The sequence below is a fragment of the Natrix helvetica genome (genome assembly GCF_964273705.1).
Source record: "Natrix helvetica genome assembly, chromosome: 3".
NCBI classification, from domain to species: Eukaryota; Metazoa; Chordata; class Lepidosauria; order Squamata; family Natricidae; genus Natrix; species Natrix helvetica.
In genome coordinates, this window is record NC_138549.1 from 111,105,696 (window position 1) to 111,127,140 (window position 21,445).

The following is a 21,445-nucleotide window of genomic DNA, read 5'->3' on the forward strand; positions in this document are numbered from 1 at the left end:
CGCCCCCCCCCCCTACACACATACTTATACGGTGCGCACTTCGTTTATGTTCTATAGGCGGGGCCCCTCCTTCCATATTCACCGTGTAATAGGAAAGCAGTCCAGCGTTGTAGTCGAGCACGAACCAGCGGTACTGCCAACCTTTCATCACGTTGGTCCATTTGCTCAGCGGACCCTCCATGATGGACGCCATCTTGGGAGCCGGTAAGATGCCAACAGCCCACTAAGGGGGTAAACGCCGGTCTCGCGAGCGGGGGTTAAAGCGAAAGGGAGGGGTGGGAGAGCGAGCGGAAAGAGCGCGAGCACCGTCAATGAGCGACGTCTGAGGGAAGCAGCGCGAGACGAGGAGGAGCAAAACGGCTACCGCGGAAGGAACAAGTTGGTAGACTAATAAGTGGGCGGGCATATAAGAGAGAGGGGCGTGGCTTTGTTGTGAGGCAGTAAGAAACGCTCCCCCTTCCAAAAAAAATTACAAAAATAAATCGTAAAAAAGTGTAGATCCCTTTAGTTCCAGTGAGACCGATGCGGAAATGCATTGGGATTTTAAGCTGCCCGCTTGGGACAAACGTTTATTTATGTTGTTGGCACTCCTATTGAGATCCAGGCCGATTGAATTTGGATGTTAAATTCATAGAAGTCAGGATAAAATCAGATGTGGGGAGAGAGGACAAAAAAAGGGGTGGGATTCTCTTTATTTCAGCTTGTTCCTGAACTAATATTTATTTTATTTAAGAGTAAGGTAGTTGAAAATTCCTCTTTCTCAAAGTTGTTAATATCGACACTCAAGAGTCGATGGGTCTTTCCAAGGGTTCAATGTTGTTATTATTTGTAATACTATATTATATATTACAGTATTCTCATATAATAAATGATTGCGGTCAGTAAGCTGAATAGTTTGCCATAAAACAATCTGCTTGAGAACAAAGTTTAGCTCTTCTCCTAGGAAATATTATCTGGTTTCCTTTCTTCCCCTGACAGAAAGTAAAAAACGGAAGAGGAAGGGGGAAAGTGAGAGTGTTGAATCAAAGCAGAAGTTCAACTCTTACCCTGAAGAGATGGCAGTTGAGGAAAAAGTAGCAAAGTTGTCATTCCCATCCATAAACCTGGGCTGCTGTTTTGTTTTAGATGTTGATAAAGAAAGCAGAGTGCTCAGGCAAACTGAAAATGAGCTTTGTGGATAAATTGCAGATCTGGTGGAAATGTGGCAAAATGAACTAAAGTTTAGTTTCTGCAATGAGAAGTTTTGCAAGTTTCGCTGAACAGAAACGGAAGTAAAAACCTTGCAAATAGATTCATGTGCTTCACATAAGTACACAAATCATTTCAAAGTATCTACATACTAAGGCTATGTATTCAGAAAACATAGAGCAGATTCAGAACACACAGCATTTGCAAAGAATATTTTAAAACAAACACTCCTTTTCCCAATATTGTGTACGAACTTGATAAAAGACAGTTGGTCAATTTTTATGGGTTTGATTCATGTACCCCAAGAAGATGCTAATAAAAATGTGAAATTGTGAACATATATGGCCTTCCATTTTTGTTTTTTGTTCCAGGATGTTGCCAAAAATTGAGTCTGAATTCAAAATAGCATTTGGAAATGAATTTTTCAGCAGTAATGGTAAGGTAAGCTATTTGAATATATTGAATTCTAATGACTGGCTTGCACTAGAGCTCCACACTTAAAATGAAACAAAACCAAAAGTACTACTACATTTATTTTTAAAAGAAGTTTATGTATCTAATGTCTACAGTGCAGGGGAGAGATATCATCAATATCCCAATGATGCCCAGGTATACTTAGTGTCCTATCCATGTATTCAATAGATCTAACCTTGCTTAACTTTTTCAAGATCAGCCAAGATTGTCTGAGAGAGCTGCGTTTATTCAGCTCTCTTACATATATGCCTGATTATTTCAAATTAGAATTGATCAAGCATAATATCTGCTTCTATTAACCAAAGTTTTAGTCTGACAATTTTTATTTCCATGAAGCTACCTTTGTTGGTATACTTATTAACTTCTTCTTGTGCCATATCTGTCATCGAACATTGGCGATCATGTTGGTGATCCTATTTTTACCAACAGCCGCACAAAAAAGTGCTGCTGAGTTTTGTCCAAACCAGTCTCTTAGATTTTGAAGCCATTTATTAACTTAATTAATCCAATTTTCTGAATGTGCATGATATATTGAATTATAAACTAACCAAACTGAATGAATTCCATCCTCTAACTTAAAATGTAGATAATGGCTAAATATAGCCATTATGGTTTGTTCAAAAATCATAGATAAAACATAACATAACATACAAAATGTATGTAATCTTAGCAAGTTTCAAGACATACAACCATCCCCTCTCCCACCGGGCCACAAAGTCGGAAAGGTTGGGGAACTCTGATGTAGATGCTTGAGGCTTTCTATCTTAAACACTAGTTCTTTTTTCCTCTGCAACATCTGCAAGGATTAAAATAAAAGATTATATGTGTGTGTGTGTGTGTGTGTGTGTGTGTGTGTTGTATTTGTGCTGATAAATAAACAAATAAATAAATAAATACAACACAAATATAAAAAGGCAACATTAAAAATAAAAATATGGTATTCTGCCTAGATGGTTTTCTGTAATGAGCCGAAGGACAGAAAGGGGGAGTAGTGAGCTCCCTCCCATATTTGGGCATACCAGGGGTTGTAACACACATACATACATATATACATATATACATATGTTTTCGTAGATTTTCACGGGTGTAGGTATGCTGGTTTTGTTGTATTCAGGTCTTTTCCCGTGTAGGATTGAGATTGTCTGATTTTCTGCCTCTTTTAAAAAGTCAAAATTGTCCTAAATATTTTGAGATAAATTTAGTTTTCAGTAAAATCTGTTTTCTTTTCCTATAATTCAATTTCTGTGATAGAAAAAAGTTATACCGAAATTCCACTTAAATATAACTTAATCTGTATTTCCATTTTGCATGTCCATATTTCTCAGTCACATAATTGTGAGCATATTCTAACTCCCCAAACATCTCAGTAGTGTTTTAATTTAGCAACTTATTAACCTCAGAATCCTCTCATCTATACTGTAATTGTTTTGTTTTATTTAGAAAATAAAAATACAAGGCACTTAACAGATTCATATGACGATAATATGAAATTGCAAAGTTACTAGGAACAAAATGAGAAAATAGACAGTATTCTGAAAGAATATAATCACACTATTAAATTGACATTTTCTATTTAAAAGTTTTTAAACAGCTTTTGAAAATACAGCCTTCTCCTCCATAGTATTTCAGACTTGTATATAGAGGGATCATTCAAACTTGTATATAAGAGGAAGCCAATGTATTTCCTGGGTGTGAATTGATTTGAGTTAGTTTAGGCATCTGTGCATAAAAAATTAATTTCCTCTGAGACATTTTAAATAGTTTCTGTTGGTTTAATTGCGTGGTTCCTTCTGGTTGGTCCCTATAGCATCATTATTCATGGATTTTAGCCAATGGAAAAGATCTGTCTCCTCACCAGTAAGTAGTAATTATAGTGATGTGCCTGAGAGAAATAGGAAGAGATTTCAGAAATACTCAAGTATTTCTGTAGAATTTAAAGAAGCGTCCTACCACTTGTATTAAAATATTTACTATGATATCAGGGATGAACCTGATTTTCCTAGGTTACTTTCTGATAGGTCTGGCTTGGGGAAATCTAAATGATAACGATGATAATAGCTCTCCCGCTGTTTTAGAAAAAGAGCAACCCGTTATAACAAAAGAATATTTTAGGGAAGAGTTTGATGATGAGGGTAAGTGATATTTTGCTTTTTTCAATCCTAGAATATAACTATTAACTTCTAAATCTTCTCCAGGGTGTCATCCAATCTCAGATTTATATTCTTGCTTTCTATTTACATTAATAAACTTTAATGAATTTTTGTATAGCATCATATTATGCAATGATCTTTATGCATATTTATTAGTACTGTAGAAATGTATAAGAAAGAGAGAAGTCTAGATTGAGCCACACTTTTCTGAGGATAGAATATAAATTTTAGATGGATATTATAAATCTACTGAATGATGCTGGGAAGGGAGACGAACAGATAAGGGATATGGAGAGATGTCTCCAGGATCCCTTATGTAGTGTGTCTTAAATAATGAATCTCATCTATTTAAAAAATAATAGACTTTTTCAGTAAACTTTTAAAAAGGTATCAGTGCATCTTCTGTAACTTCTAAAAGAAAAATATTAAAATTCGTACGCCATCTGTACTATATGTTCTCTCTATGCAGAAATAAATCATTTTATATTAACTGTCCCGATTTCAGTTTCTTTCCCTTATGTCAATTCTTAACCACTTCTATATGCATTGAAATTGTATTTATAGCAATATTTTAAATAATTATAAATTCAAATTTATGTAATGCATGTTTTGGCTTTTGGCTTGATTTAGCTTGATCAATTCTTGAATATTTGCTTATTAAGGAAAGAAAGTTAAAAAATATAGGGTCAAATATATTGTATATCCTTCAGTCATCTCCCACCTCATTTCATCAGTTCTCCCAGATTATTTGTATCTAGGAAGATCAATACAGGTTGTTACAACTGTAAATCCCTTTGTTTAGGAGATTTGCTCTACCTAAAAAATTGTGTTACTTAAATTATTTCCAGCTTGAACTGTGCTTTGCCTTTGGTGAGATTTTCTTATACAATAGGTAAAATATAAATAAATTAGTTTTTTTATTCTCTGCACATTTAATTGTAGATTTAGTTATTTAAACATGGAACAACTCAGGCAATTCACCAGACATGATTCAACATGCATTACAGTCCCTTGGGTCCAGGAGCAGTTATCATAAGCTCCAGATGGCTTTTGAACATTCCTGAGTAAAATGCATTTTATGGAGCTGTTTTTAATTATATGTATTATTGATAAAACTTACATTATGTTTGACTTTTTCTTACATTGCAGTAAAGAAGTTATATAATATGTATAAGGAAGAAAACAGCTGCAATTTTAATGATTTTTGTATATCAAGCTCAAAATAGGCTATACAATAATAAATGAGCTGTATTTCTTTAAAGTCTTCTTGTTATTATAAATTCATGTACATTGTAATCATAGGTTTATTGCATACTATATTCAATAACATGAATCAAATTTCACAGAAAGTAAAATAATACTGCTCTGATATTTTTTGTAAAATTAAATTTTTATTTTTATTTTTCAGATGGATGGCAGGACCGATGGGTTTTATCTAAACATAGAAGTGATTATGGTAAATTTCGGATAGGGTCAGGAAAATTTTATGGTGACAGAGAAAAAGATATAGGTAAAGTAATACATTTTTTTCCAGGCAATTATGAATCTTTAGTTTTTTGGGAATGTTTCCTAAATCAATTTCTGGATTTTATTATTCAGTTTTATGCAGTTATTCACATATGTTTGGCTAATGCTAAAATATCTGTATAAAGTATCTTCTACCAATTTTTGCATAATATATTTCAAAAAAGATTGTGGATTTTTATACTTCAAAGAGAAATTTGCATGCTACATCGTGTCATCATTTTTAAAATTAAGAAAATTAAAAAGTTACCTGTGATTTGACAATAGAGTCTGGAGTTAGAAGAATTCGAAATCTTATTGCTCAGACTCAAGACTTATTGGGCTTATTCCAGCTAGCTGTATCTTTTACTCTAAAATCTAATATTAAATTCCAATCATCTTCAGTTTAAATCTATTGTATTTGTATAAATCTTAATTCTACTGTCTGTGTTAAAGATGTTAATTTCAATGTACATTTTCCAAATAACTCAAATGCTTTTATATTTTAAATTGATCCATGTTAGTTGTCCAATTGCTATTCTACCATTACACGTTTCAGTTAATAAATATGCTTTAGCAGTACAGGTTGTCTTGTATCTAGGTGGATTATTTCCTTCCTTTAGTTAAAAATTGTGTCACTTTCAATTCTACCATGCACTATATCAAATGTCTCTAAAGTTTGAAAATAAGTCTTCAGAAAATGCTGTCATTCATTAGTGGTGACTTGGGCTTTAGTTAGTTTATCCTATGCCAGTGATGGTGAACCTATGGCACGGGTGGCACAGGTGGCACGTGGAGCCATTTGTCAGGGCACGCGAGGCGCTGCCCTGTCAGCTGGCCAGCGCGCATGCGCACACTGGCCAGCTGAGTTCACCATTTTTAAAAGCCATTTTTCGCCCTCCCCAGGCTCCAGAGGCTTTAAATGACTTCCGGTTTGCTCGGAGGGTCGTTTTAAGCGTTCCGAAGGCTTCAGGGAAGCCTCCGGACGATCCCTGAAGCCTCCAGGGGGGGGCGGAGGAGGCTCTTTTTGCCCTCCCCAGGCTCCTATAAAGCCTCTGGAGCCTGGGGAGGGCGAAAAAAGCATGTAAAAATGGGGGGGTCGTGCCTTTTGTGCGCACATGCACACTGGGGGGTCGCGCATTGCATTATGGGTGTGGCACGCCCGCACATGACCCCCCTGCGCTCCCTCCAGTTGTGGCACGCAAGCCAAAAAAGGTTCGCCATCGCTGTCCTATTCTATACAGAATATTTTTAGTATTACTAATATATACTTAAGGTTGATTCATACAAAAATAATTATAGTTATCTGTTACTAGTTTACTAAGGATAATCCAATCCAAGCCTACTGTTGACTTTCTCAGTGTTGACTTTTCTGTGTAAGAAAAAAGAATGAATTCTGAAATACCCCAGAAAATCCTTTAGAGCATTTTAGATCCACTGAACCTTCTAGATTCAGAAGTATTGGAGCCATTATAAATTATGCCTCCAAGTCCCTAAGGAAATGACCAGAAACCAATACCACTGGTATTGCAAAGTGTACTAAATGATTCAGGAAAACTGAAAATGAATTGTACTCTATTTCACATAATCCATCAGTATGGCATCCATTGCAAAATCAAGTTGGAAGCCTGATTTAAATGGAGACAAATAATCAAGTTTTCTTGTGAAAAACTGGCATACATAATCAGAAATCTTCCTCCCTCCCTCCCTTCCTATAATTCCTGACAGTTTATTCTTAATCTGCTAGGTGAAGGGATTGAGGATGTTAATGGGGGTGCAAGTAAGTAATGATACACAGAGGTATATGAGAGGTGCTGCATGGGTTGGGAGATGGGTAAGTGCATCAGAGATGCCATATGGTTTGACTTTGACACATGAGTGGGTATCCTAGGTTGGGAAGGATGCCCTGGTGTTTATGAGAGGTGCTATGCGAGTAGGATACAGGGTGTGGGGAACAGTGTGGTTTCAAAACAATGCATGGAGCTCGCAGGGTGATAAGAGTTGCTGTGCTGGTCAGGAATAGCACATGTGTTGGTAAGGGCACTTGGGGATACTTCAGAGTGCACAAGATTTCAGGTCAGAGAGAAAGTATATGAAGGGACAGCATGGGTCAAAAAGGAGGTGTAGACTGCACAAGAGGCAATGCAAGGGTCAAGGGAGGAATGCAGGAAAGGCATACATTAGGTACGGTTTATGCAAAAGATATTGAGTGGGTCATAGGAGAGGGGCACCATAGTTAGGGATGGGTACATGAGCCAGGGAAGACATGCAGGGGTTGGCAAGGGTTAGGAAGGGTATGTGGGGGTGTACAAGAGGTGCTGCTTGGGTCAGGAAGGCACATGGGGTGGCATAAGTAGGGGGAGCAGACAGTGAGGTGATATGAGCCAGGAAAAAGAGAGAGGCCTGCCTTCCTCCCTCCCTCCTTCCCTCCCTCCTTGTTCCTTCCAGTAATTCAAGAATCTCACATTTTTCATCATGTGCAATGTATCCATTCTCAATTCTATGCTGTCTTGAGGACCCTTTAAGTAAATTTGAATATATTTGGCTTGCTGGTTGGGATCTTGCATTAAATATCTGATGTAATATATCTCATATTTCAGAGGAGTCGCCCAAGACCATCGGAAAACACATTTTTTTGAAAAAATACGGAAAACATAAAATAATTTTATCGTTGGGGGTCACCACAACACAAGGAACTGTATTAAAGGGTCATGGCATTAGGAAGGTTGAGATCCACTGCTCTAGGGAATATGAATGAATGACAATGAGGGCAGGCTTTGTGGTGTCAACATCAGCGAAAGTATTATGAAAATCATGCATTTTGCTTCACTCCTTCTCTTCTGAGATCTTGTTGAGGAACTCTTAAGAGTAATTAATGTTTACCATATTTTCTTGATTTGATCTTCTGTTTTCTCTCTCTTTTCTTGTCCCCTCATTCTATATGTTTCCTTGTGATACTGGAAATGTGGAAATGTGCAGCCCTTTCATTCTCCATTTCTTCACCTCTCTTTCTTGCCATATCCTGACAACATTAGATGTTATCTCTTGACCATGATGTCCCTCTTTCTTTTCCTGTGGCATAATTATGCTGACATTTAATTTAACTGACATTTTAATTTAATTATTTTTTTACCACAATGTTGTACATTGGTGTACTCAACTCAGAATAGTTTTAAATCCGTCAGCTTCTTCATTGAATGCAGGAAGCTGTCAGAGACTGTTTAAAAATAGGATCATGTGATCTCCTGAAGGGTAGGGCAGGACCGATCTATCTGATCTCCTGGCAACTCAAAGAGGGACCATATAAACTGAGTTTCAGAGGAGGAAGCAGTTGAAAAGTGAAACAAGATGGGCAAGGGTTAAGATGTAATCACTAATGTATTTGACTGACACCAGAGAGATCCAATTTTTACTCCATCTGCAGCTACAGCAGCTCACTGGTGACTTCCCATCCTGCCCCACAGAATTATTGTGAAGAAATACAGGATAGGTTTTTGGATGCATTAAGTATGTCAGGGTACCTTGGCTCAAAAATTGTTGCTCTATGATGCACATTTTGCCCAGTTAATATAATGGCAAAAGAGTAGTATATACATGGACAATACATAAATCATAATGAAACTGAAATCCTTTACATGCTACCTGGGAAGCAGGTAACCTCAGGTACCTGAGAAGATATATAATTAAATTCAATAAAACTTATTTCTGAGTAGACATCTACAGTAATGCATTAGAAATGAATTTAATTTATAGAGTATTCTTTATCAGAATTATTCTGTATTATGCTGCAATAAGATTACATGCTATATGTATTAATAGAAATACTTTTGGAAAAAAGTAGCAAGTGAAATTATAATGATATATTTCTAAACTATGTTTATTAATATATTTCACATGTCTCTAAAACAGAATCAAGGACGTATATATTATCTCATAATTTTCAGAAAGTCACTGTAATCCCATATGGAAGAATAATAAAGCATATTTAGAGTTCATGCCTGTGGAAAATCATTTGATTAGTAGCATTATGTGGATATTTGAATATCATTTCTTTTTATAGGTCTGCAGACAACTCAAGACATTAGGTACTATGCAGTATCAGCAAGGTTTCGCCCTTTCAACAATGAAAATCAGACCTTAGTGGTTCAATATACAGTAAAATATGACCAACAGGTTGATTGCGGTGGTGCCTATATCAAACTTTTTTCTGCCGATGTGAATCAAGACACCCTGAATGAAGATTCACCTTATTATATTATGTTCGGTACATTCTCTTAAATGCCTAATATTAATTTGAAGCAGAAATATTATATTAGTATAAATCTATCAGGAAATGAGCTCCTCTGAGACATTGCTTTTCAATATTTTTATCTGTCCCTTTATATTTGTAAATGAGTTAAATCAGTTTTACAGTAAGATCTATATAAAAATACGAAGAGATTTGCTGGTAATGATAGGGCTGTGGGGTTTAGTATACTACCTTGTTTTTGACCATGGCAGCTAGATAATTTCAGGAACCCACTGGGTGGGATATAAAGTCAATAGTTTACCCTAGTTGTATGTCAAAGAGTATTCCATAGTGGAAATTCTAATTAAAATAATAGCAATTATTTAGCAGTATGCAGATAGTGTACACAATTAGTATATTGGCATGTCCATGCTACAAATTTCTTATTGCATATGTGGAAAAAAAAGTTCTTATAAGCATATTTTAAACTTACAGGCTAATATCATTGCTAGAAGACAGAAATGTATAGATTTTAGAATTCAGATTTTCTTCATATGGCTTTTTATTTTTATTTTAATTATTTAATAGCATAAGTTTCTAAAATGATATGACTCAGTTCAAGCTAGCTAGTGGGAAAAGGGAGGCTAAAAGTTTCTAAAATAAATATTATAATAAAATGTAGATTGTGGGGACAGTATAGTTTCTGAGATCCCCGGAGACAGTAAATTATCTGAACTCATTCGAGAGGCATTTCAAACCTGAATTTGGACTCAAGCAACATTGATTATGGATGACTGGCGGAAACAAGATCGGAATGCTGGGCCCATTTTTATTCTCCTTGACTATCATTCTTGTGCCATTTAGATGTGTGTGTGTATATATAATTCTGCCAGAATAATTTGATATTCTTTTCTTCTAGGACCTGATATATGTGGAAAATATAAAAAGATAGTGCAAGTTATTTTGAACTATAAAGATGACTACTATTTTACTAAAAAGAATATTACATGTGAGGTACGATCAATGCCGTTCAGTGAATTAGTAATATTTAATCTATCTTGCTGCAGTTTTAAGCAGAATTGTTTGGGAGGTTGTTGACTAATTCTAAATAAAACTTTGTAAACTACTTCAGAAGTCAGAAGCTAACAGCAAGTCACTTGAAAAGTTAGCAAGTACAGCTGTTAATACCCTTCATTTTAATGTATAAGTAGAGTGTTATAAGTATAATCTTTATTGTCATTGTACTTAAATACAACGAAATTGGTTTTGCATGGAAAAAAAATCACATTTCTTTTTGCTACATTAGACTTAGATTATCATTTTCTTGGCACTGCACTGATAGATCCCACTAGTGGCAGACTTATTATTTTTTTAGACCTTATGAAATTTAATTAGCAAAACTGTGAGTTGTACAGCATTATAAAGATGTTCCCATGTTTCTGTAACAATGTTTTGGGTTTTTTTTCAAGACGGATGACTTTACCCACCTCTACACTCTAATTCTACGTCCTGATTTAACTTATGAAGTGAAGATAGATAATTATGTGGTTGAGGCTGGCCATCTAGAAGATGATTGGGACTTCCTGCCTCCAAAAAAGATGATAGATCATGATCTGCCAAAACCTGATTATTGGGATGAAAGGGAAACTATTCCAGATCCCATGGATAAAAAACCAGAGGTACAGTTTCACTTTGAGCTGCATTTTTCACAGTCTATATCAATTTACCTGCTATGTTTCACTGATAGTCTCTTATTGCATATATTTAAATAAGTAAATCTGTGATGTTACTGATTTTTAATTAATTATATTAACAATATGTGATCCATAGAGGTTTTTTTTGTAAAGATTTATAGTTTAAGTGGTGCTTCTTTGATCTAACTTCATAGTGGAGGAATTGGGACTAGACTATAAAATCAGTATAAGATATTGGCAACAGAATATGACTAGTATTTAACCTTCTAATACTCACAACAGTTGAAAATGGAATGGTAGAAGAGACTTACTCAAAAAGTCTTCATGCCATCTTTTTCCTGGTCTCGCATCTCAATTATAATACTGATTATATAAATTACCTGTAACTAACTTTAGACTGGAAGTGGTGAAATGAATACCCCCTTCTCTCCAAACTAGACTTTATGTGAGAAGTATAAAGCTAAATTATATTTGGTGCAGCTATAAAATTGCTAAAAATGTTGTCTGATAAGCCTCAAATATCAATCCAGTGAATTGCAGAACATATTTTTAAATAAGAAAAGCAACTTTCCCATTGTTATATTACATATTCATTCAAAACTGTTTTAGGAGTTATATTAATTGCATTCCAAATTCAGAGGTATATAAAAAGTTTCTGGTAGCTGCCACTCTGTAGTAATAAATCTTCCATCAAGTGAAGAATTAAATGGTTGAGTTGAAGCAAATATCTATTACAATATATTATATTGTCAGGTTCCTTGTTTTGAGTATGTTGAGATAATAAAATATTGCAACTAATCCTTTCCAATAGATATTTGATGACAAAACACTGTATCTTGATTCTTGAATGAATCAAAATATTAAAATTATGGAAGCAGTCATAAACCATATTTTGGAGAAATAGTATTAACATTTTCTTTTCCTGTCAAAATACTCATAGAAGATAACTTACAATTAGTAACCTTGATGAAACTATTTTAGGACTGGGACCAACCACGAAGAATTCCTGATCCTACAGTGATAAAACCAGATGACTGGGATGAAGAAATGGATGGGGCATGGGAACCACCATTGATTCCAAATCCTGAATATAAAGTAAGAGTTTTATAAGTGAAAGTAATAAAATAGAGACTAACCTAGCGGTTATTTAATTGTCTATGTAATTTAAACATTAATTAAGCTATAAGATATTAAATCTAATTTTTATTATTATATAAGTCATCATAGTCTTCATTTCACTAGTTTTCATTTGCCCATTTCATTTACAAATTTACACTTAGCTTCATCATTCTTGACTCCTTACCTCTACTAATAATTCATTCATGCTTGATTTTTTAAAGAAGAGTTGTCCAATCCTTGAGGCATCTCAGGACCTTGCATTCCCTTCCAAACATTAACTTCTCATCAGTAGAATAACCTCAGCTCAATGATGATAATTCCTTTTTACAGCAACTTAACTTTTTTTTTTACCTTCACTGCTTTGTATTCTTATTCTTCTCCCTTTCTCATTTGTGTTTCATTTTTTATGAAGAAAGGACTACCAGTGTTAATTTCAAATGTGGAATTAATGTTTCTTTAAGCATAATTTGATTAGTAAGCCATAACCTGCTTATATGTTCAACTATAAATCATGCTTTGCAAATCACAATAGCCTTCGAACTACAAACCATATTATCACTAACATACTATTAGCGGTTGACCATTTAAATACTATTTAAACTTCTGTGGGCTTTTCTCTCATCCAAATGTATAACCTGTGCCATCCTCAATTACCTACATTGGATTCCTACCAAATTATTGTATATATTTCAAAGTTTCATTTTAAAATATTCACTTTTCAGAACTGACCATAAATCTAGTTGTATATTTCTTTCTGTTTTTGGTTGCTACATTACCTTCCAACATTTTCCATTAGGACTTTTTTTCCTGTTATCATTTTTATTATTTCCATCATGTTAATAGTTGTAGATAGCATTCAACATAATATATACTTTAAAGGTTTTAACCATATTTCAAAATATTTCACTAAAAAGGCAATGGTGTGTTTTTACATACCTGTTTTACATATCTTGGTTTAAGTGGCTTTGGAAAGTGATATTCATATTTCTTTACATTTTTAGGGCATTTGGAAACCTCGTATAATTAAAAACCCCAATTATAATGGCATTTGGGTCCAGCCAGAAGTTGACAATCCTGAATACAAACCAGATCCTAATATTTACAAATATTATAATATTAGTGTCATTGGCTTAGAAATTTTACAGGTATGTATATTACAAAGTTTGTAAAATATATTTATTGTTCAAATTATGAAGATAATTGGCAATTCTGGAGATATTCTGTACCATCATAGTAAGAAAAAAATCCCTCTTCAGATAGTCCTTGACTTATGACCATTAATTCAGTGACTGCTCAAAGTTACAACAGCACTGAACAACAGCACGACTGGTGCTGGCTGTTCAGCACCTCCTTGATTATATGATTGTGATTGAGGTGCTTAGCAATGGACTGATATTTATGACCAGTTGCAGCACACACACACACACACACACACACACACACCGATCATTTGATTGCCATATGCAACCTTCTCTGCTGGCTTCCCCAGAAAGTACATGGGGAAGCCAGCAGAAAAGGTCACAAGTTCCTGGGGTAAGTCTGCCTTACCCATTCTCTAGCCCCTCTGTGCCATACCTGTCACTTCTACCATGCCTTCCTGTCACTCATGCATTCCATGCACCCTCCTCCTTACAGCATTTCACACATTACTGTGCATCCTCTCCAAGCCTTAATACAACTTCCTCACTTCCTTGTGCACTCTTCCTAAGCCTCACCATGCTTCTCTTACACACCCTCCTCAACCCTCCAGCTTAGTCATAAACCCTCTCCAGTCCTTGCCACACCTGCTTCACAAATCCTGCACACATTCCTGACTCCCTGTGCCTCCTTCATATCTCTGCACTTTCTCCGTTTTCCCCGTTCCAGACCAAGCACACACAAATACACAAGGAGATTATTTTGTTTGCTTTACTAAATGAAACTTGCAAACACACATAGTTGCAGGATAGAGAGAAGTTTCCTCCAAAGTTCAGACTGCTGGGCTTATGAGAGCTGCAATTCAAAGCAGCAAGCCAGAGAGTTGTCAAGCAGAGTCTCAGGGTCAAAGCTTGTAGATGATTTGTCAGCCGATCCAGGTTCAAAGAGAAGGTTACAAGGTTCACAAGACACAAGGACTATGAATCAACAAGCTGTTGTGATCAACGGACAGCTTATGTTTTACTGCTCCATTCTAACAGAAGCAGCCCTGGTGTAGTTTCTGTGTGAGCAGTCTTGCAGAGCATCTTTGCTCTACTCTCTTTGCAGCCTGCAGAGATGCTTGTGATGGGAGGAGGTGATAATTCCACATCCTCATTTTTGGAGTGCAACAGCAGCTGTGTCTGCTGGCTGCTGGCCAGACTATCTCTCTGCTCTCAGATAGCAGTCTGTCCAGTGGTGCTGAAGTTGGCTGCTCATATTACTGCCGGCATGCCTGGAGCTGGCTTCAAAAGTGGCTGCTCATCCTGCCCCTCCTCTGACTCAAAATCTGAGCCCACCATGACACTGCCATACTCACACCATCACACCCTTCCTGTGCATTGAAGCACATCCTTGTGTTCCCATACACATAGTCTTCCCCCATCCATGCAGCAGACCCTTGTTTATTGACCTCCTTCCTATGGCCTTTGCCACTGAGTTGGTTGTGGGAAGCCAGCAGGATGATCTAATGACTATGGATTCAGTTAACATCAGTAACCAGAACAGCAGAGATTGCTGTTGCTGTTGCTAAGCGATGTGATTGTGCTTTACAACCACAACGCTTAGTGATGTAAATTCTGGTCCCAATTACCGTTATAAGTGAAGGACTAGCCATACTTTGCTCGCTTGCCTAGGAAAACAAAAATATTAATAATCCTATTCATTCATTCATTTTTAAATATGTATACTTTATTTCATAAAGTATTTCATAGAGTATGAAATTTTCATCCTCAAATCCATCCACTAGTTAGTGTAGGAATCCAGATTAAAGTATCTGAGGCAGATGATTGTCTTGCTTCTGTTTGAACATAAGTGAATGATAATTTGTCCATTCTTCATTATCTCCACTGTTGAATTGTTCGTATTGTCAGGAAGTATTGTCTTATAAATTAAATCCTTCATTTATAATTCTGGTGTGACAGAGAACAGATCTTGAACTACTAAACTATTTCCAGTTCCTTCAATACAAGATTTTATGTAATTACATGATTAAATAGTTCTGCCATCTTTTATTTCAACAGGGAAAATCTGGTACAATATTTGATAACTTTCTTATTACAAATGATGAACAATATGCTGAAGATGCTGGGAATGAAATGTGGGGTGTCACTTTTGTAAGTAATTTCAGGGCATTTAATAATATATATTTATTGCAATTTGGTGGCACACAAGCTGTTAGCTCTGGCGCGCCAGCTAGCTGATTTTTGGCTTTCCAGAGGGCCAGGAGAGACCATTTTCATCCTCCCCAGGCTTCAGGAAAGCCTCCAGAGGCTGGGGCTGGCGAAAAACGGCCCCAATGAGCCAACTGGAAGCTCGGAAACGATCTGTTTACAGCTTCCGGGGGGCCAAGGAAGGCTGTTTTCACCCTCCCCAGGCTTCAGGAAAGCCTCCGGAGCCTGGGGAGTATTTGTGCGTTTTACAAACATTAACAAACTAGAGAGTAGTTGCAGACTATTAATTGTATATTTTGCTCACTATAGCTGTAAGAGGATGTATTATTATAATTCTTTTGTACTTTTTGTTGCTGTAATATTATTAAAATGATGATATCTTACTTATCACGTGAAGTGTTAATACTACTTTATAATGCCTTGGTAAGGCCACACTTGGAATACTGCATTCAGTTTTGGTTGCCACGATGTAGAAAAGATGTGGAGACCCTAGAAAGAGTGCAGAGAAGAGCAACAAAGATGATTGGGGTACTAGAGGATAAAAGATATGAAGAACAGTGCAGGAATATGGGTATGTCTAGTTTAATAGAAAGAAGGACTAGGAGAGACATGTTAGCAGTGTTCCAATATCTCAGGGGTTGCCACAAAGAAGAGGGAGTCAAACTATTCTCCAAGGCACCTGAGGGTAGAACAAGAAGCAATGGGTGGAAACTAATCAAGGAGAGAAGCAACTTAGAACTGAAGAGAAATTTCCTGGCAGATAGAACAATTAATCAGTGGAACAGCTTGCCTCCAGAAGTTGTGAATGCCCCAACACTGGAAGTCTTTTAAGAAGAGGTTGGATAGCCATTTGTCTGAAACGGTATAGGGTTTCCTTCCTAGGCAGGGGGTTGGACTAGAAGACCTCCAAGGTCCCTTCCAACTCTGCTATTGTATTGTATTGTATTGTATTAGTTTTAATTTAAAAACTATGGTATATTCTATTAAAGACGAAACTGTATATAACAATAGAATTTGATCATCAAAATGTTTTAAACTTGAGTTTTTTCATTATATATTTCTTCTTCTAAACAGGAGAGGGAATGGAGGAGACGGGAAGGACAAGATGCAGCATTTAAAAATATTAATGAACAGGAGCCAAAAGGAAAAGATGCCAAGAAAGAAAAGAAGAAAAAAGCTACCAAAGTCAAAGATGAACTCTGATCAATCAAATCATTGAATAATTACTGTCACTCAATCTGGTCATCACTGCTGGGTAGTATTGTACTTATTTTCTAAATGTTACCCAAAATGCAGTGGTGATATGAAAATCCTGACAATTTTTGTACTACTAGATGGCAGTTGAATACCCCAGAAAACATGTATAGTTTCTATAGTTTGTTTTATACAGATCAGTCTCTGTAATATTACACTCTATTGATGTTTGGAAGGATTAATCTCCTGAAATCATATAGATGGAGGAACTTACACACTGCAGAGATGTGAGACACATAATTCACACTTATTGATCACTAAACCACTCCTGAATTGAAAGGGGGAGTAATTATTTTCAAATACCATAGATAGTCTGAAATCTGAACAAAACTACTATAATCAGAAATACAAGGAGACCTTATACGTTATTTGCTAATTGTGTCCAGGTTGCATGGTGAAATGCTGTGTGAAAAAATCCTCATGCCCGATGGATTTTCTGAATTTCCTTGTAATTATTTTTGGCTTAAAAAGGAACTGAAATAGGTCATGAGAAATATATGAATCAACCACCCCATTAAATCAGTACAAAGACTTATAATTATTAGCAAAAATGGATGAATTGTAAAGTCATAGAATTGTCAAATTGGAATGTATCACAAAGGTCATCTATTCCAATCCTATGCAATGTGCAAGAAAACCTATTTAAACACGTCCAGCCTATTCTTAAAAACCTCCAGAGACGGGGAATCCAAGTCTCTGTAGAAAGCTTAAACCTTTGCCTTCCTCCCATTCACCACATGAAAAATTCTTCCTAAAAATCTAGGCTTGATAGGCCATGCCATTTGGGGTTTACAGAAACGGGAACTGTTAAATTTGATTTCAAATTCCCTAAATCCAAAATGGCCTCCATTCAGATGCTGAGGCTAGTCTCTCATTAATGAATCTTACGTGATGTGGGAAGCTAATATTTCACAGTATGGTTCTTGTTACTGTTTTGTCATTTAGCATGGTAGGTACAGAATGCATTTTGATACAGATATATAGTTTACTGTAGAATATTTCACACCACCATTTCTTTCATGCTTAATTCTTCCTCAAAAACAGAAAAATTGGTAGCTGTTACCATGTGTAACCATATGACTAAACAATAAAAGAGCTCTTCCTATATTTATACATAAGAATAGCTTTCTAATGTTATTACCCAACACTTTCTCCAATATTGGATGACTATAATTTGTCTTTTGGTTTCTTCTAATCCCTTCTATCCCCTACAAAGGAAAGGCCCCAAACACAGACAAGCTGTGTTCATCTCCATTCACAAAATGTCTAGCAGCGGATGAGACAGAAGAAATAACCATCTCTTTTCACATTATACTGAATATTATTGTAAAGATCAGAATGAGGGGGTAAATAACCAACGCTTTTCACGTTATACTGAATGTTATTGTAAAGATCAGGGGTAGTGATGTTTCTCTGAGAGAGGGAAGAACCGTAGGCTTTGAAAAGGAGTGGTACAACTTCTTTTGAGGAAGCCATCTCTTTATCTAGTTCTAGCCAATCTACAAAACATTTGGAGTGGAATGACAGCATTATATGCATTTCCAGTTGGGGAAATATCTAACCCTAGGCATTGGTAAGATGACTTCTCACTCTTATTTAAAAACATCTAAATGATGCCTTTAGCAAAGTCATCAGTTGGTATATCTTAACTTTAGATCAACCAAGCAATGCCATCAAAGTTCCGTCTTCATGTCTGGACATTATCAGAGTCTGGATGCAAAAGAGAATACTCAGGCTGAACTCTAGTAAGGCAAAACGGATTTTGGAGGTATTTGGATCTGCATATATTCTATTGTTTCTGGATGGGGTTGTACTATTCAGAAGGAAGTGGTGCACAATTTGGAAGTCCTAGATTCACAGCTTCTGTTCAAAGAGCAGGACACTGCTGTAACCACAGTTGTTATCATGAAGGCCTTTGACAGATCTATCAATATAAAATTGGGTACAGAAAAAAGGGAGAACTACCATAAAATAGCACCTCCCACCCCAAATTACTTAACTTATTTACCTATTTATTAAATTTGTTTTTACCCATCCCCCCACAATAATCTTGAAGCTGTCCAAAAGGGTACCATGGTTGATGGTATAAAAAGCTGTTGAGAGATCAAGGAGCACAGGGATAGATTCATCATCCACATCTTGTCTCCACTGCAGATAATCAAGAAATCTGATTAATGTATCTCCATATTGGCTTGAAACCTAACTTAAATGGGTCCAAATAACCCACTTTCTCCAGAATCCTCTGAAACTGAAGCCCATTCACCCTTTCAACTTTTCTAAAAAGGGAAGGTTAGAGACTGGATGGTAGTTATTCATGACCAATGAGGCCAGCAATAGGTTCTTGAAGAGAAAATGCACCACATCCTTCTTTGAAGCTAATGGAATCATTTTCTTACTGAAAGGCACTGACACCATCACATGGACCCAACTATAGGGCAACTTTCATGCAGTTCACATTACCAGAAAGGACATAAATCTAACAAGCTGGTGATGAAGCTAACATTGTAGAATCCTCAGAAGCCACACAATCAAAATTAAATATAAGTAATCCTTGACTTGTGACTGCAGTTGGGACCAGAATTTTCATTGGTAAGCAATGTGGTTGTTAAATGAGTTGCACCTGACTTTACAACTTTGTGTGGACCAGTCATAAATCACTTTTGTCACTCCCTTTATAAGGTTGAAGAGTTGCTAAATGGCTGTAAGTCAAGGACTACCTCCAAAAGGTCTTCTTCCAGGCACATCCACAGGAACCGAACAGTTAAGAGTCCAACTTTGAGCCGACCTGAGCAACTTTATCTGCCACGTGGCACAAATATTTCTCACAACATCCCTGGAGATGGTCCTATGGCCCATCCTTCCCAACAGGGAGTAGTAGGTTGCCCAAAATGGTACAGAAAAACATAGCGAAAGCAGACAAATTTTGCTGCCCTTATTATCAGAATGATGTATTCTCTATACGGTTCTTAATCTTCCTCAGTCAGATTCACTCTTCATCTTCCTCCTACACACTCTAGCCATCTCTTTACACACTTCATTTCCTGGAGTTCCTCAGAAAACCAAGACACCAATAAACTGAAAAGAAGCAAAAAAGTGACTACTATGTCCTCCAAAATCAGATCACATCTCAGCTGCCCTGAGGAAATGTGAGACCTCCAATATGTATCAGGTACATGATGACTTGAGACAAACCCATGGTTGCCAAGGAGATGAACTCCAGAGTCAACCCCGGACTTCACATTGCCAGGTGACAAATTGAAATCCCCGAGCCTTGGGATTTCAATATGCTTCAGTTAGTTCCCTAAAGATCAAGTTGTTGAGACGTTTACAAATTTGGAGCTCAGATGGCTCTACTCTGTAGCTGTATCGCTTAAATTTGATAGAAAACACACAAGTTAGCAATGAACAGTTAATGGGGGAAGGGGGGGTAGCAAGCACAACTTGTAGCACGATTTTTCCAGGCTAAAACAGTTTCTTCGATCCTAGCTATTTCCCACAGCTGCATCCATTAATGATTTTGACTTGTTGCAAGTTTGGTAATCATTTTTTTTCTAGAAAAATCATCCAATTTCAGTGGTTGGTCAGATTGATTGTACTCTATCCCTTCTTTCTCATTATCCCAAAACAGACCATATGCTACTTACAGTTCTTCATTAAAATAACCAACCTTGATGCTTCTCAGTGAGCAATGATGAAAGGGTCTCTTTTTTTGTATCATACTGAAAGACCATTGGTTCAACAAGAAGTTCCATTACTAACCAACTCCATCATATAATTTTAAAGGTGCCCTCAAGTCGAGTTCAACTTCTAACTGAAGTTCAACTTGCATCTGTTTAGTTTTCAGTAAAATTACAAGGTGGTATGCCATTGTATTCTAGAATGTATTTTAACTTCTCAGTCTGCTCAACACAGAGCTTCTGCATACATACCAATCAGAGACTTATGGCATTCTATTAAATAAAGGCTCATTCAAGGTACCACTATAACTTATGTACACAGTCATGGATAGTTTAATATAACTCTTCTTTATAATATAGGCAGTCCTTGTTTAATGGACACTTGTTCAACAACTGCTCAAACTTGTTGCAGCACTTAATGAGTTGTACTTACAATTAGTCCTCAAAGTTCCCGCAGTGCCTGGGGTCATGTGATCATGATCCAGGCACTTGACAAGTGATCCAGATTTCTGACAATCACATTATGCTGTAGTCACATAATCACAATTTCCAACCTTCCCTACCAGCTTCCCCCAAGCAAAGTCAATGGGGAAGCCAGCAAGAAGTCAAAATCTGTGATCATGTGAGGTCCTCACTTAACAACCTGCAGTGATTTATTTGATGACAGTAACTGGGGATTGCCATAAGTGATGTTGCTAACCATCGTGGTCACATGACATTGCTCTTCACAACCATATTGCTTAGCAATGGAAATTCATGTCTTAATTACCATTGTTAAGCGAGGACTACCTATATAATTGGATTCCAACAT

At 36.5% G+C, this 21,445-nt stretch overlaps 2 protein-coding genes across 4 annotated transcripts in view; one reads left to right on the forward strand and one right to left on the reverse strand.

Moving 5' to 3' along the window:
* Positions 1–216, reverse strand: part of OSBPL9 (oxysterol binding protein like 9) — a 56,073-nt gene extending 55,857 nt beyond the window's left edge. For both annotated transcript variants that reach the window (XM_081946738.1, XM_081946737.1), the window contains exon 1: positions 83–216. In XM_081946738.1, the coding sequence (XP_081802864.1) occupies positions 83–193 (111 nt within the window). In that variant the 5' untranslated portion in view covers positions 194–216. The remainder of the gene's footprint in view (positions 1–82) is intronic.
* On the forward strand, positions 71–18,064 carry LOC309388943 (calreticulin-like). 2 transcript variants are annotated; one of them, XM_081946740.1, is made up of 11 exons: positions 71–204; positions 1,560–1,624; positions 3,681–3,794; positions 5,221–5,322; positions 9,376–9,579; positions 10,463–10,557; positions 11,013–11,222; positions 12,219–12,332; positions 13,358–13,501; positions 15,554–15,646; positions 16,778–18,064. In XM_081946740.1, the coding sequence occupies exons 2-11, from the start codon at positions 1,561–1,563 to the stop codon at positions 16,904–16,906; spliced, it is 1,269 nt and encodes a 422-aa protein (XP_081802866.1). In that variant the 5' UTR covers positions 71–204; position 1,560; the 3' UTR covers positions 16,907–18,064. The 2 variants fall into 2 exon arrangements, with proteins under 2 accessions (XP_081802866.1, XP_081802867.1); XM_081946741.1 differs by lacking the exon at positions 3,681–3,794.
* Positions 18,065–21,445: the final 3,381 nt, after the last annotated feature.